Source organism: Anguilla anguilla, chromosome 2 (assembly GCF_013347855.1).
Source record: "Anguilla anguilla isolate fAngAng1 chromosome 2, fAngAng1.pri, whole genome shotgun sequence".
NCBI lineage: Eukaryota > Metazoa > Chordata > Actinopteri > Anguilliformes > Anguillidae > Anguilla > Anguilla anguilla.
Window position 1 is genome coordinate 35,133,911 of NC_049202.1, and position 16,737 is coordinate 35,150,647.

General features: G+C 50.7%; 1 protein-coding gene across 6 annotated transcripts in view; it reads right to left on the bottom strand.

Annotated features, from left to right (window-relative positions):
- Positions 1-16,737, bottom strand: part of LOC118221281 (KAT8 regulatory NSL complex subunit 1-like) — a 62,091-nt gene that overhangs the window by 29,871 nt on the left and 15,483 nt on the right. For all 6 annotated transcript variants that reach the window (XM_035406206.1, XM_035406211.1, XM_035406209.1 and 3 more), the window contains one exon: positions 10,725-12,213. In XM_035406206.1, coding sequence (XP_035262097.1) covers positions 10,725-12,127 — 1,403 coding nt within the window. In that variant the 5' untranslated portion in view covers positions 12,128-12,213. The remainder of the gene's footprint in view (positions 1-10,724; positions 12,214-16,737) is intronic.

Sequence of the window (16,737 nt, forward strand, 5' to 3'; positions counted from 1 at the left end):
GTGGTAAGGAGGGTTCGAGCATATGGGACTGTCGGCGGACAGTGGTCATCTTCAGCAGGAAGTTATGTGGTAAAACGGCACGGAGAGACCTCTGGTTTTCTAGACGACACGGTCATCTTCAGCAGGAAGTATGTGGTAAAACGGCACGGAGAGACCTCTGGGTTTCTAGACGACACGGTCATCTTCAGCAGGAAGTATGTGGTAAAACGGCACGGAGAGACCTCTGGTTTTCTAGACGACACGGTCATCTTCAGCAGGAAGTTATGTGGTAAAACGGCACGGAGAGACCTCTGGGTTTCGAGACGACACGGTCATCTTCAGCAGGAAGTTATGTGGTAAAACGGCACGGAGAGACCTCTGGGTTTCTAGACGACACGGTCATCTTCAGCAGGAAGTTATGTGGTAAAACGGCACGGAGAGACCTCTGGGTTTCTAGACGCCACGGTCATCTTCAGCAGGAAGTTATGTGGTAAAACGGCACGGAGAGACCTCTGGGTTTCTAGACGGCGCGGTCATCTCCAGCAGGAAGTTATGTGGTAAAACGGCACGGAGAGACCTCTGGGTTTCTAGACGACACGGTCATCTTCAGCAGGAAGTATGTGGTAAAACGGCATGGAGAGACCTCTGGGTTTCTAGACGACACGGTCATCTTCAGCAGGAAGTTATGTGGTAAAACGGCACGGAGAGACCTCTGGGTTTCTAGACGACACGGTCATCTTCAGCAGGAAGTTATGTGGTAAAACGGCACGGAGAGACCTCTGGGTTTCTAGACGGCGCGCGTCTCAAACAGGCGCCGGCCGTCGACCGAGCGTCACCGGCCTCCACCCCAGCGACGACGCCCGTCTCAGCCGACCTTTCGCGGCGAGTCTCCCCACGCGGCCCCGGGCCTGACTAACCCGATCCGGTGTGAAATCTTCCCGTTAGCTACACGGCCGTCTCTCGGGTGGCCTGGCCCCGGGAGCGCACTTCCGCAGAGGCGCGACCGCGCTGGGCGGACGGTGAACGGCAGCTTTAAAAGTAGACCGAGGCGATCGATCTGCCGATCGAGCGAACGCTCCGTCTCCCCACTTCCCAGCTGTTAGAGTCAGTATTTCCTCCATTTTGTGGAACTGACCTCGTGCAATTTAGAACTGGGAAACTGGACAACGTTTTATTTTATGACACTTGTCAACAGAAGCGTGGTGAAACAGCGGGATTCGCAGGATAAAATAAGATTCAATGTTTTGACATTCTGGAAAAAAAAAAAGGAATTTTTTGGCACACAAGCTAATTATATTGAAAAAACCTAAGCAGCAATTTCAGTTTTAACTTACTCAGGTTGAGCAAGCTAGCTAGAGCGTGCCATCTTGTTTTCGACTTTTCATTCAAATCAAGAGCTTTCTCTTCGAATCTTGCAAAGCTGCTAATGGCTGTGTAAGCATTATTATGCCCAGTAAACTGCACAATAATGTCAGACACCAAAGGACAACTGGCTCAAACAAGTCTGGGTTATCACCCATTGTAATCTTTAAAAAAAATTTAAAAAGATGTCAAAAAAGACCTTGGAATATCTGCGTGTATAGAACGCAGTGCATTTTCCCTGCAGTTTTGGCTCTTATCCACGTATAAAATGCTGAATCTTACATTAATGCGATACTTTGCAGATATGTCGCATAGTTAACAAGGAGGAGAATGAAGAGGACAGGCGAAAGGACTGTGCAATCACCAGATGATTATTACGGCCCATTAAAAAGTACAATTCACAATACTAAGAAGATGCAGTAAATCATCCGATCGTGACTTAAGGTTGGAACTCTGCCTAATTTTGCACCAGGAAAAGCATCCAATTCCTCCACATTTGAATTCTGGGTCCATTAAGAAAAACGCAGGTACACTGCAGATGAATATACCACGCTTTATTAATAAAACAACTGCGGGCATTTGTGTCAATAACCGGCAAAGCATGTAAATTCACGGTGTGTCATTTTCATGCTAATTAGACCAAACACTAGTGTTACCCATTTGACTGTGCAAAGACAACTGAAAATTGGTATTTCATGCACTTAAGCACCATTTATTATGTTTAAAACTTTTAGTGGACCAATAGGCAAAACATACAACAATACCAAGGATTCCTCCACAAAAGGGTCTTATTGTTCTCAAAACCCCAACCGTAACTGCTGTGCCAGACACATCTGAAGCATGAGAGTGTGAGATGTACAAACACTGCACAATTCAGGCATGAGGTATTACCCAAAACCACTTGCAGCCTTACAACCAGTTCAGGAAACCAGCTGAGAGAGACAGGAAACGAACACTAGAAGTGATGAACTAACACCCCGTTTCACCGAGTCACACAGGACGGCAGTAAAACAGAGCAGAATGTCTTTGCTCAGCCAACTGCTTTGAGATGTCGGGAGATATCGCTGCCTATTACTATCACCAAGTACGAATACGTTTTGAAACATGCAAGCGCTTGTTTGAGCCATGTAAAATGGATCAATGGATGGTGCGTACACATGTAACGGAGATTGACACGATAGCAGCGGGGTAATTACATCAACAAGAGCCATTTCTCCCCGGAGACAGGCAAAACATCGCATCCTATTTTCAAAAAACGGCACATCCTGTCCCCCTGAAAGACGGTTCTGCTGCAGCAGACGAGGGGCTGCCCGCAGCCCTGCAGCCGAAAGGGGAATATCGAAATGGAGAGGGGGGAGGCAGGGCTGCCTTTCATCGCGCGCCAAAGATCAAAACGGTCCGCCGCGACGGCGCTGCCGAAGGGGGCGCGGTTTCGGAGCGTGACCTGCAGAGGCGCGTGCGTCTCGGCTCGCTCGAGACCTTCGCAGAGCGCACCGAGCCCGACCGCCCCCGCGTTTGGGACGAGACCCCCGCGCGCTGCGGAGCGCACTCCGACGCTAGATACGCATCACGACGCGCGCTGCAACGAAGGGACGACGAACGAAAGCCTTTTCGCGTCGAGGACACCGCGGCTCGACGCCGACGGGGGGGGGGCACGGAACCGTGTCAGTTGGCCAGGGGGCGTGACGGATCGATGCATCGGTTCAAAGGGCAGCGGTCCAATCCAATCGATGCGACGGGCAAACACTGACAAGCACCGTTATAGCAAAACGCTTATTTAAATATTGATAATCTGAGCGCGGTTTGCTCGCTAGCAACACTGCCAACGTCATCGTTTACCTTTCCGACACAACCTCATTCATCATCGTTCGCACTAGTGGCGTCCTTTCTTGTTAAGTGTGAAGTCAGTACGTTTTTGCCATTTTGGTCCCACACGTACGTGTGTTAGCTGGACGGTGTATATTTATTGTTCCTTACTGGATCGGATCATTGTGGATAGTAATGTAGCCAAATTTGTGATACTGTAAAATATCAAACCACTGCCGCAAGAATTGACATTGCATTCTATCGCAGTGATGCTGTTAGCAGTGTTTAAAGTTTTTTTTTTCCGTTTTAATGAAAAAATAATATTAATGAAGAAATGTTTGAGCACCTCAAGTGTTGAGAAGTTCAAATGCAGACAGCGCTGACATCAGTTAAAAGAAGCTTCAGTACACAAGCCAACCACATAGAATTCTTTTGTAATAGTGCTTGTGATTAATATTTGTAACAATATTCAAAATGATGTCCACAACTCAAACATACAACTAATTTTAGGAGATTGTGGCGTTTAAAATATTCAGGGTAATAAACAAAGGTCCACAAATTAATAATCCACCTTTATTTCACAACCCTTAATTTTCCTTAATTTGCACTAGCAGCCACAGCTACAGGAAGGTAAGCCACGAGCGGTTTCATCTGCTAGCATGCTCCATATCACGCCCGCGACAGAATGGGCTTGGAATCCATTAGCACACCGACGCCTGGAGTCCACAGAGGTGTTTGGGGGAAATGGCTCCATTACTGTAACACAGGAGAAAACACCGAGCCCTCGCCCAGAACAAAGACCGTGATGAAAAGGGCACATTTTTTAAAGATCCCCACACTCAATCTTTCCACTCGGATATCCTGCATTTGAACGGACGAGCGACTGTAAGAGGGAGGAAAAAAAACGCTGAGATTTGTCAGGGCGCCATTTTTGACTTTTTTTTGCGTTGCCGACAGCTTGCGAAAGGCACATTTTTCCCCTCAATTCCCGGATACGGAGGTATTTAGTGGGTAAACGGCGCGAGGGTTTAATGGCGGGCCGTAAAAAACGGCGCTTAATCATTAGCCTGCGCCGCGGTCGGGTCGCCGGCCAGAGACGGCCCCGATGAACCGTTCCCCTTCACAGAGGCAGCTTAAAAAAAACACGCGGGGAGTCCCTCGGCCTTTAAGCTGAAGGGTGCTCCCGCCAATCCCGCTCCGGCCGTTAAACACCCCCGGCCCGCCCCCCCCCAACCCCCACCACGCGCTGACAGACCTACCGACGGAGCCTGAAAACCCCACGGCCCACCAACGGCACCCTTTTGCTTCGCAGTGCGGAAGGTTTCCCAACACAAGATAAACAGGATGTTCAGCTCAATCCTCCTGATTCTTTTTTTTTTTTCATGCAACTTCTGTGTGTGTGGAGAAAAAAAAAAGGGGGGGGAAAGAGGAGGAGGAGGAGGAGGAGGAGGAGAACGAGACACGCTCACAAAGACAGGATGCCAGGAGCACCCCTCCCGCACTTGGTTCGCCCCGCCGTGCCGTTCTGCGCAGGGCGGGGGGGCTTAACGCCGGACGGCGAAGGGGGGAGGGCTTTTACCAGCGGGGGGGGGGGGGGGTGGGGGGTTGGTGCCAGATTAGCGCCTCGCGTCGAGGAGCCCCCCCCGCTCCGCGTAGACCGGGGCCTCAGAGCGCAGGTGCAGCTCGCAAAGGTCTCCCGTCCGCCGCGCACCGATGACTCACCCCCGAGCGTTCGGCCCGCTCTCCTGCCCGGGTCTCGCCCAGCCACGAGCAGAGAAGGGCCGCGGGAAACCAGAGGCCCGCCCGGCCCGCCCGGCCCGCCCGGCCCGCGCTGTGACAGAAAGCCCCCGCGTCACCGTCGGCGGTCTCCCCGCGTCGCGCTTGCGTCGTGACCTGAGAGCGAGGCTCGTCGTCTCCTTTTCACCCATTACATTACAGGCATTTGGCAGACGCTCTTATCCAGAGCGACATACAACAAAGTGTATAACCATAACCAGGAACAAGTATGACGAAACCCCTAGCATGACTAGCATCGCGCCGAGAGCGGATCGTCCTCCAAAGTGCTGGCTTTACGTCGCGTGATACATCCGGCAGCTCTGATGGGAGTCGCACACCGGTCTTCACTGCGCTGTCTTTGGTTGCCGTTTCCTACTTTACGCGAAGTGGTAATACTGGGCTACGCGACGAGCGCCTTAAAAAACGCATTGATATTATTATTATTATTAGTACTTCAGAAATGGGAGACATTTTGGTAAACATCTGGACTGTAAATACAAAATCAATTTCCAATTATTTTGGTGCATTTCTCCAGTAACCTTTACTTGCAGGGCTACTGGAGACACAAAGGTCCAGAATGAAGCCAGGACTCGACTGCAATAAAGTCTGCTGCGATTTCCTGCACAGAAGCAGCTGGCACGCACACACTCCGATTCTCAAACATACAGTACCATCAGGTGCTTCTGAGGGAGGCACTGTTCTTGTGAACACCTCCAAAATGAGAGTCCAATAAATAAAAAAAACACATTCTAAAATGTTCTTTTTTTTAAAACTGCATTCAGTGAGCATTTATATGCGGGTTTGAAGAAAACGGTTGAAAGACATTGAAAAATTACCGCTTGAAAAAGTCTTCCAGCAGCTGGATGAGAAGCACAGGAAGGATCATAGCGTAAGAAACAATGGTAACAAGAGGAGAGAAGGGGTAGGAAAAACAGAAGAGGATCACACAAAGCATGCGTCTCTCTCCCTCCAGAGATGATTAAAAATGGAACCGAAAATGGCATCTGGGGTGGGGGTGGGGAATAAATTCCTGCTTCGCAGGAATAGCAGGGGATTCTGGGAGCCCACGAACGAAGGCTCTGTATTTTTAAACCTGGAAAGCGACGAGAAGACCAAACATGCATCCAATTGTTCAGTCTACATAAATTGCCAGCTGTTCATACTGTCTGGAGACAATTCCACTCGTTTTGTAGTCGCTAATGAAACGCGCGCACGCGTCTGGTCGATTCCCAACTGTGGTCTGAAGCCGCGTTTTCAAAACGACAGCGGCACAACATGCAGCACTAAAGTGACGTTCGGTAGAATTTCACAATCAAGGGTGAGAATGAGTAGCGAGAGTAGCGCTACTGCGTGACGTCAACGAACGAACACCTTCGCCGGTCAGTGAAGAGGTGACTCAGCCGCTGGACATATAGGCTAATAACCAGGCCAGAATTATCCACAGTACGTGCATGCATACGAACTGAAACACAGACATCGTTAAAACAGCACCTGAAATTTCAGACTCGCTTTGAGGCACGGCCTTCGGTGCCAACGACGCCGCAGACGCCGGCGCCTCCCTTTTTCCCCGTCGGACGGCAAACGAGCGCCGGCACAGCTGCCAATCAGCGCCTGCACTCGACGAGCTTCCGCCCCCCGGCGCTACTCCCGACAGCCGACGGCCTCCGGCAGGGAGACGTTTCGCTCGCCGAGCCAACACCTGCACGACTTTCAGGTAAAACCGCTTTTCGCTGTTTGAAAAGCTTCAAGAGCTTACGATGATCGAGATGCAGGCACTCGAAAAAGGGAAAACGTGTGCATCAGCGAAACCACCCAATTTTGGTTATTTGACTATTTTTCAAATTCATTTCTAAACGAGGCCCGGTACACTTTCTACGCTGTACAGGTCAAGAAATTATAACTCAAAGATATATCTGGATTTACGCAAGATGCGGCGTTAACCCCAGAAAGCAAAACGTAAAAGGTAAACAGCAACAGACGGGAGGCTAAAGCCGCAAAGCTTTAAGAAGAAAGGACATGTACTGAATTTTAAAAATCAGCTTCCGTAGGCTCTCTTTCACCCGAAGCCCCAGCAGAACCGTGGGACAAAACGTGACAAACCGAACGCCGCCCTGACCCGCCAAGGGGAGAGCCGCCATCCTCACCGCCCCGGCCCGCGCGAAGAGACGTGCCGACCCCGACCGGCAGCGGCTGGAGAGCCCGCGCTCCTCGCTCTCCGTACAGACACGACAGAGAAAAAAAGCTCGTAGCTGCGCGTCCTGGCACGAGTCAGGGCTTCCCGCGAAGGCACAAATTCGGCCTCAGCGGCGGGCCGAGGGCGGACGCTAACGCCGCCGGCGCTCGACGCCGAGAAACGCCCGCGCTCGGGCCTCCAAACTCATCGCTTTTAGGGCACGGCCACTTCGGAAATCGAACTCGGCGTGAGCGCGCCGGCGTTAAAACGCGCATCGCGAAGGCACTTATTCCGTTTGCACAATCACACGAGTCACGAAACAAAGAAGCGTGCAACTATCAAATTAATTTTTCTAAAAACCTAATATACGCGATAGCAAAACCCGCCGCCATTTTGACCCCACATTTTGTATTTTTATCATTCGAAGCTTACCCGACAGCTCTATACAGAATGGTCTGATATTAATGACCAACTTCAAAGGAGCCACAGTAAATTCAGCTTGACCCCTCTTCTGTTACTGAAGGCAAAATCTGGCACTGCGTTTGAATGTGTCTCCACTGCCCAGAGAGACCTCAATCTAACCGTCCGCCTGCCTGCCTGCTTGCCCAATCAGGCATTTTGTAACGTCTTGAGAACAGCCTCAGCCAATGAGGAGAAACCACCATTCAAACAAGCCGCTCCGAGATCCTCGGACTAATGTGCTTAATGTTTCAGTGGAGTCCCAGAACTGGAGCAGTGATCTTCCATTCCCCTTCTGGCTGAAAGGGACCAATGCAGTGGCAGAATGTGTGTGATAAAACAGTGCAGCCATTCATCATCCACGTACAGCATTTTTACCACCACACACTAACGGCTGTTCTCAGGTCAGCCAATCCTCATGCATGAACAGCACCACACGCACCACCACATGCTAACGGCTGTTCTCAGGTCAGCCAATTCTCATGCATGAACAGCACCACACCACACCACCACATGCTAACGGCTGTTCTCAGGTCAGCCAATCCTCATGCATGAACAGCACCACACCACACCACCACATGCTAACGGCTGTTCTCAGGTCAGCCAATCCTCATGCATGAACAGCACCACACCACACCACCACAAGCTAACGGCCGTTCAAGTCAGACCTTCCTCCAAACACACCCGTTTAGAAGTGTTTAGCCGGCAGTCACATTACTACGCTTGAATCCCTGCACGCAAACATTTTCACCCTTCTTTTCAGGGAAGGTGACTGATGCTGTGTTCCGCGTCAAAACCGAACACTGCTGCTAAGCCAGAATAGCTGCTACTTGGCGGTTTTCCATCAGCAAGGTGAAATGTCGCCTCATTCTTCCACACGTACACACACACACACACACGTACACACACACACACACACACATACACACACACACACACACACACACACACACACACACACAACAAACAACGCCTCAGAACCACCCAATACGTGGCTGTATTTTGTCCTTGTCATATTATTCTCACTCTCAAAATAAGATTTAATGAACCGCGCGCAACACTGACGCACCGAACCTGTTTCACTCAAACGTGGGTACTCAAGGTAAGTGCTCATCCTAGATAACGCGCGCGGTGCAGTACAGACTCACCGCGGTATGGAACGACTGACGCGGAGATTACCCGGGAAATACGGCTCTCTCTGGCATTGACGCGCACCAAGACCCAAAGTGTTCCGGCCTGAATCCAGAATGGCGATCCGAGAGCACAATTCAAAGCCTGGACCAAAACCCACCACTATTTATTTAAATTCATTTAAGCTGCTGAAGGGACCCTATGTTCTTGACCCCAACGAGCCGTGATTTCCAACACTCCACCTTACGGATACGAGTGGGGGATATGTAAACGCTAAACACGTTAATTGTGGGTATTTTCTGACCATCCATGCAGAAGGCTAGAATAGACACGAAGCGCGTTCATGTGAGCACACATTTACTCTAATTTTCACCTGGAAGCTGATTTATCATGAGAAGCGTTTAGAAAATCTGAGGAAAAAAAGACTTCGACACAGAAAAAAAAACACACACGTATTTAGCGTGGATGCTACACAAACTTTGATGCATGCAGCCAGAGATGTCTTTGTTCACGATATTCCCAGTGGAAGAGACGATGCGTTCTGACCACAGCGAGGAACCAGGGACGAAACGGAAGAGCCGTGCCCGTCGAGCAAAAACATGACATCACCCAGCGACTTCCGTTTGCAACAGGAGAGGCACTAAAGCGAGAGACTTATTTTTGGTTTAACACAAAACCCAGGTTGCAAGGAAGACAGCTGCATTAAAGACAAAGCTGCATTTTTTATTTTCATATATAAATGTTAATGTATTTTTTTGTTCTTAAAATGAACAGCATTCGAATATCAAACCATCGTTTGACAGCCCCACAAGCGCTTGTCCCATTGAGAAGCAAAGCCTCAAACGAGCAACGGCGCAGGTGATGCCTTTTTTACCTTGAATGGCTTCACGGCGTACGCTTGGATCAGGATCACCTCAGCCTTGGTCAAATGCCATAACCGCTATCGCTTTCTGTACTCACAGACAGGACTTCCCCTCAAGCCCTCGTTTCACGGTCGTCTTACAAGGTTGCCCGACCGTCCATTCTCTCATCATTTTAACGCCAGCTTCCCCACTTCCTGAACCGATCCGGCGATACACTGGGAAAATCCTACTGCCACAGCCCACTGACACACCGTCCTCCGTAAACCAGCAACAACCTCTGAGGGGGCCAACACCCACAGAACAAACGCGAAAGGGAACGTTCAGGCAGTAACCGACATTAGCGGTAATTATCATCGGTTAACGGGTGCTTCGGCAGATAATGACTGCCGTCTTGTGCTAGCTTGATCTAAAAAATGGATGCTTTGGATGTTCTGTAGAACTCAGGAAATAGATGGAATTATATCTACAGTGATCTGTCAAAACATGCACCAAAAACAATGGTAAAAAAAAAAACCCCTTTAAAAATAACCCATGACATCAAATCGAAAGCCCTACAGTTGGGTAAGCTCATTATGTTTCCTACCTTCTAAAACCGATCTCATCACTGAGGGGGAAGAAAGTAAACTCAACAGCGGTTACAATGGACTAATCTGAACGTGCTTAAAAATCGTACTGACCAAGTGACGGTTGTCATTTATGATGTAAAGTGTCTAAAACTGGGTCTGAATGACGAGCTGAATGACGGTAACTCCGTACAGTTACTGAACACAGCTATTTCAGGTTTGGAAACAGTCACATTTTTGACATGAAAAGCAAAGAAAGCAGCGTCATAAGTGCGTCAACACAAGCGCGTCCCCTGCAGACGCGAGTCACTTCCCTTTCAGGATAAAGGCCGGCGCGGCTCCCATCGCAATACGGGCTCCATCAGCGCGGCCAAATAAAACGGGAGGGGCGCGCACACACACACCCTATCCTGTGTGGCACAACAACAGAGACATAACTCTTCCCTGACTCGTCCATTTCATTTAGGATCTGCCTGGCAGCGGCTAGGCCTCTCGACCTCACCGAACGCGAAGGGAGAAGGAACGAGTACGGGCCCCACGCTGCGGCCACACCCCACCCCCCCCCACCCCCCCCCCCCACGCCCCGACCGGGGTGCGGTCAGTAGTACTCACAGCGAGATGTGGCGCTGCTCGATGTCCACCCTGGTGAGCTCCTCCTCCTCCACGTCGGTCTCGCCGCCGGAGCTGCTCTCGGTGGCGTCCGAGTCGAAGGCGCCCTCGGCGGCGCGCAGGCTGGCCGTGCCGCTCAGCGAGAGGCGCTCCAGCTCGCCGGGCACCGAGCCGCCCTTCAGGAAGCGGCCCAGGCCGTCCTCGGCGCCGGGGTCGCTGGCGGCGCGCCACAGGGCCGCCTCGGCCTTGCGCGTGAGCACGGCGGGGCTGCGCAGGCGCAGGGCGTCCAGGCTGGGCAGCTTGCTGAAGGTGGTCTGCAGGAAGCCGCCCAGCTGCTGCTGCACGTGCCGCTCCACCTGCTTGGCCTGCACCACCTGCAGCCTCTTGCGCAGCCGCCGCAGCCGGCCCTCGATCTCGCCCTGCCGGCTGTGGCTCAGCGCCGTGCGGTCCCTCACCTCCGAGTCCAGGCCGCCAGAGGGGGAGAGGAGCCGGAGGTCGCGGGCCGGGGAGGCGAGCCCCCCGTCCCCGTCCCCACCGCCCTCCTCCTCCTCCTCCTCCCCCCCGTCCGCCGAGGGCCCCTCGGCCCTCCCGCCGGGGGTCCGGGGCCCCGGGTCCGTACGCCCTCCGGGCGGCGCGGCGAAGGCGGCGTACGCGGCGGGCTCCGAGCCGTTGGCCGCGGCGCGGGACGTCCCCGCCGTTTCCCGCGGCGGCGGCGGCGCCAACTGGCCGGCCGGGTCCCCTTTGGAGACGGAGGGGCGGGCCTCCGGGGGCGGCGGCGGCGCCTGGGCCGCCGAGTCCTGGCCGGCAGGAGGCCTGCCTCCGTTGACCAGGGCCGCGTGGTCCCTGTCGGCGCCCGTCTTGGCCAGCTTTTTGGCCAGGCCGTTGGCCACGGGCGGCTGCCCGCCCGCGCTCATCAGGCTCTTCAGCTGCTCCCCGGAGAGCTCCAGGGTCTGCCGCTTCCTGGGCAGGTAGTCCGAGGCGCCGAAGTAGGAGCCGGGCAGGATGCCGTGGGTCTTGAGGACCGACTGCTTGATGAGGACGCCCTGCAGCTTGAGGGACTCCTTAGTGGAGGGCACGGAGGTGACGTCCGAGCACAGGTACGAGGCCACCAGCGGCTGCAGCTTCCCCAGCGGGGTGGGCGGCGGCGGCGGCGCCTCGGCGGGCTGCGGCTCCTCCCGCCCGCCGTCCCGGAAGTCCAGCGAGCGCGCCTCCTCGCCGGCGGCGGCGGCGGCGGCGGCCAGGGCCTTGCGCTTGACGGCGCCGTTGCTGGAGATGAGGATGTTGCTGGCGTTGCTGTTGTTCTCGCCGCTGCCCGGGGAGAGGGTGGAGGACGGGGGGGCCAGTTTGAAGCGGATGTGGTGAGCTTCGGCCGGCGCGTCGGTCAGAGCGGGCGCCATCGCAGCCATGCAGCGCGGAGGGGCGGGCGCGGCGGCCTCTCCCGGTGCCGAGGCCAGCTCCACGCCAGCCACCTACGGCCCCGCCAGACGACAGCCTGTCGGGAGAGAGAGAGAGGAGAGAGAGACGAGCGCCGTCAGGTACAGGGCACTGCGACGTGCACAGATGTGGTGCAGCGAGACCGCGGCAACAGTGGACCGTCCGTTTCCCACGCAAATCACATTACAGCAATACCTTACGCAGCCAATCAAAATTATCACAGGCCCAGTTGGGTCGGTTAATGAAAGCACAGACACAAGCTAGAATTGCCTGCCGTCCTCATTCTTCTTAGTAAATTGGATTTGCGTATACCCTAGCTCTAATTCTTTAAATACATCGCAGAAGAAAGGGGTTAACAACGTGCCCACGGAAAAAATGACACCGGTTAGCGCCCGAAAAAGACGTATTCGATTACAGAAACGGATTAAAAATGCATTTCTCCGCCGCTGCGAAGCGGCCCATGGCAACGGCCCGGTTGCCGTCCTCGTGATTTGTGGCAGAAGTAACGCTGAATATGATGATGCAATTCCCCCTCCCAGCACCGCGCCGTAACGGGGAGCACTACAGGAGGCCCGGAGCGGGCGGAGGAGCGGCCGTTTTCCACGCGCCGAGCGGAAGCTAGCGCTGTGTAGCGACCAGGCTAAACGCTCAAGACGGTCGGACAGCCGGGGCAGATACGAGTGCGCGTGCCGAAGGGGGCAAAACCGGGGCTCAACCGGCCTACAAGTTTCCTAATGATCCGGGACCGTTTCAGTGACCTCCCCCCCCATCACTCCGGCCTCACTCGCGGCCCAGCGAATCCGAAAAGGAACGTCCGAGCGCCGAGCGGGGGGGGAACGACGGCAGCCCGAAGACGAGCTCCAGCGCGTATTAAAACCCAAGATGCTCCCGCTTGCTCGTGGGCTTCTCCTCCCCAAAAAAGCGACGCGCTCCGGGGGCGTTCTTCCCCACAGCGAACCCACAGGAAACACAGCCGGCCGCCTATCCACAGACTCAAACGATAGATTCAGCCAAAAGCGTTAGAAGGATATATCCTGGTTTTACGTACCACTTTTTCCCAAACAGACTGCACTCATAATTGAGGGGGAGGAAAAAAAGAAAACACACATGAGCCGACTGGACTGGAACCATTTGCAGCCCATTCTCCCAAAAAAAAAAAACACGCGGTGAAAAAGAGAAAGGTCCAATTCTACTTTCTACTTTCTCACTCTCACAATATGCTTTAAAAGTCAGCAACACAGAGGGTTCAAAACATTAACTCATGCAGATTTGTAGCCTTGTAAAAAATCGCTGACAAGGAAAGAATCTTACAGCTGGCACCCATATGCAACAGAAAACATTCCCCGAACGCATTTCCATTTCCAAACATGGGAATCCAAAAGGTGTGATCTTCCTCTCCTGCAATGTGACAGCAGTTGTCCTTGGAATAAACTAATTCTGTAGTTCTCCATTCTTTTTCTGTTGGGCGCTTACGACAGAACGGCAGGTAAGCATTTCCCGTTTTTCTAGATTTTTTATGGCCTGTGAAGTTTCACACGGTGCTAGACTCTTTTGCATCATATATGAACGCAGCAGTTTCTCAATCTCAAGAGGACGCGACGACCGGCCTGCGCTTATCGTGCCACATCTGACTGAGCAGAATGCCGGCTACACAACGGGGAAAAAGGTACTGCAGCAAAGAAAGCTGTTGACAGTTAAACAATACGGAACCTGCATCTCGACAAGTCCTTTAAAGCCTCGTCTGCAGCATGTAGCTGGTCAAACCGTCGGCGCTCAAGGGATTCGATATATCCACTAATACGTGGGCTATTGAAGCAATCGTGGTCGTTTTAACTACAGTTAAATTCCTGGAGCTACACTGTCAAAATAAATATACTCAAAATGCTCAAAAAAAGAAAGGCAACTACATAATTATTTGCTGAGACGTCCTACTTTCAAACTGATCTGTGAAAACACTGATTTTGGAACGGATTGCCACACAAAACTCAAGGATGGATCTCCCGGGCATACATTTTTAAAGATGCAAGACCAGCACAAACAGAAGGGATGATTGTACTGGACAAAGCGTCTTCCGATTTGCCTATTTTTCCAATATCACCGAGATGTCTAGCGATGAAGTCGGTTTCAATGGACCCAGCTGTTCACTTTTAACAGTACATTTCTAGGAACAGTATGTATCAATCATGTCCCATCAATAAAAGCGACATACGCTTTTTGAAGCGAACTACAAACGTATGATTCGGTATTATTCACTGTCGTGGGGTCTATTTGCCGTCTTGCAATATCACGTGAAACAAACTGATGGCGCGTTCATTCGGGAGTGCTTTAAAATGACAGCAGCGCGGAGGATTCCGGAAGCACGAATCCGGGTTTTACCCACTCTAAAATGCTACGTACGATGAAGAACTCCCTCTCGAAGGGGCAGCCTCTGCCGATACAGAAACCCACTTCTCCCAGTGATTTATCAACACGCCAGAAATAGATGGAAAACATCTGGAGCTTATTTCGCAACCCACTCGCAAGTTATGGTTGTTTGAAATCAGGGTTTTTCGAACACTGAAATGTCTTCGGTGGGCTGACAAATTGTTTTTTTCAAACTACCTATATGGCAAGGGGGCGGGGGGGGGGAAACACCCATAGAACAATTACCAATAGTCTGAGCATTTATTGGTACAAGATGGTCATGGTACTGCAATTCAAGTTTTTCGTTTTGACTCAAGTTTTTCAAGTTTACCTGCAACCTTTGAACTGCTAAATTGACTTCAGTTGAATCAGCTTACTTGCATAAAAGAATAAGACGGAGAGTGCTGACAACCATTGCTGCTTGTCAGTCAGGCGTCCGCTACAGACCTTATATTCAACAGAAACTGCCTACCTTCATAATGGAGTTTTATAGGTCAGTTGGCCAGTTTATTCAAGAGGGATCTGCGGACCTGAAGTTATACATCATTATGCAAAATAATAGGACACAATTCCACGAAAATATCCAAAACATGCACTAATGGTTCGTGCAAATAAACAATCTCTTTACAATGGAATGAAAGTTTGGGATTTGGCAATTCTATGGAAATGAATTATTTCAAAGATTAATTCAATTTTACTCATGAGCGTGTTTGGGACTTTTTAAGTTAGTCTAGTGTTGAATGTTAAACGCGTTTAGCTGATATGCTTGCTACGTCGAAATAGCCACATGTTCTTCATGCACCAAGTGACCACTGGGGGGGAGAGGGGGGAAAAATTCAGAATTTTAAAAAACAGCCACCCGGACACAGGCATTTATAATGAGCACACACCAGATTGGTCTGTATGGCGGGCCATTCGCTTGGTTAAAGCTTTCGTGGGTGTTAAGAAAAACAAAAAGCTACTTTCCTCATCAATTTGGATGTTGCCATAACTCACTTCACGGTAAGTTATGACTGTGCTTGTGAGTGAATGTTTACACAATCTTTTTTCATGAATAAAGCCACATGCCTCATAATCTGAGGATGTGGCTGGTCTCATGATACCATTGGAAATGTGTTTTCGTGATTAATATTAGTATGCGCAGATAAAAACACCAGCGTATGCACATCATAGGGTGTTTTCATTTACTGTAAAATTCCATAGTGATACATAAGTATTTCCTGAGTAAATGACCAAAATCCACAAACGGTTACATTTATGGTGACTGTCCCCTACAAGTAACACCAGTGACAAATAAGGATGGTGCAAGCATTCTTTGAGTGAATGTATAATAATTATTTAAATACATGAAGGTGCCACCTATGTGGATTCATTAAGTTAAGTCTAATATTGTACCCTAGGTTTTGAGTGACAAAAAAGAAATGTATTTCAAGACATGCTGTGATATTACCCCTTACAATGTGTTAACTGGAATTAAAAATTGCAATTTTTTTTATTTTCGCCAAACGTTTCTTTTTTATAATCTGCATCAATGCATTGTGGTGTTCTCTTGGAAGACTTTACAGAACTTTAGTACATTCCAAATGTAGTGACATACAGTGAGATAACGCTTCGAGGCAGCGGCAGAAAAGCCAGACCGCAGTTCTAAGTCCTATTTTGAGCCAGGAAAACCCCTGCAAATGATCTCCCTCACTATGAATCCTCTCCAAATGATCTCACACTTATTCAAAGTATTCTAATGCCCCCATTTCCGTGAAAGTTTCCCTTCAATACACACACAAGACATTACCAGTAGCACATGGCTGGTCACCACATTAACACCCCAAACAAAGAGACCATCATAACCTGTTTTGCCTCATGCTTCAAATTAATTCAGTGAGGTATATTTCTTCTGATGTCCATCAAAGTGACATTCAGCACCTGGATGTTTTTTTATGCATTGAAAATACATATACTAAAAAGAAAATGTACTGCCTCAAGGATAAAAGGTCGGTCAGAAATTTATGATAATTAAGATTGCAAATGCTACTTAAAATATCACCTTCATACTGAACTTTGAAAATCAAACAATTGTGACTTGTGCCATATTTGCAGGCGACATGAAAGGAACGTGTACCATTTCAATGGAGTAGGGGGGTCTGCATCCTGACCCAAAATATTTAAATAGAGTGCTTTGCAC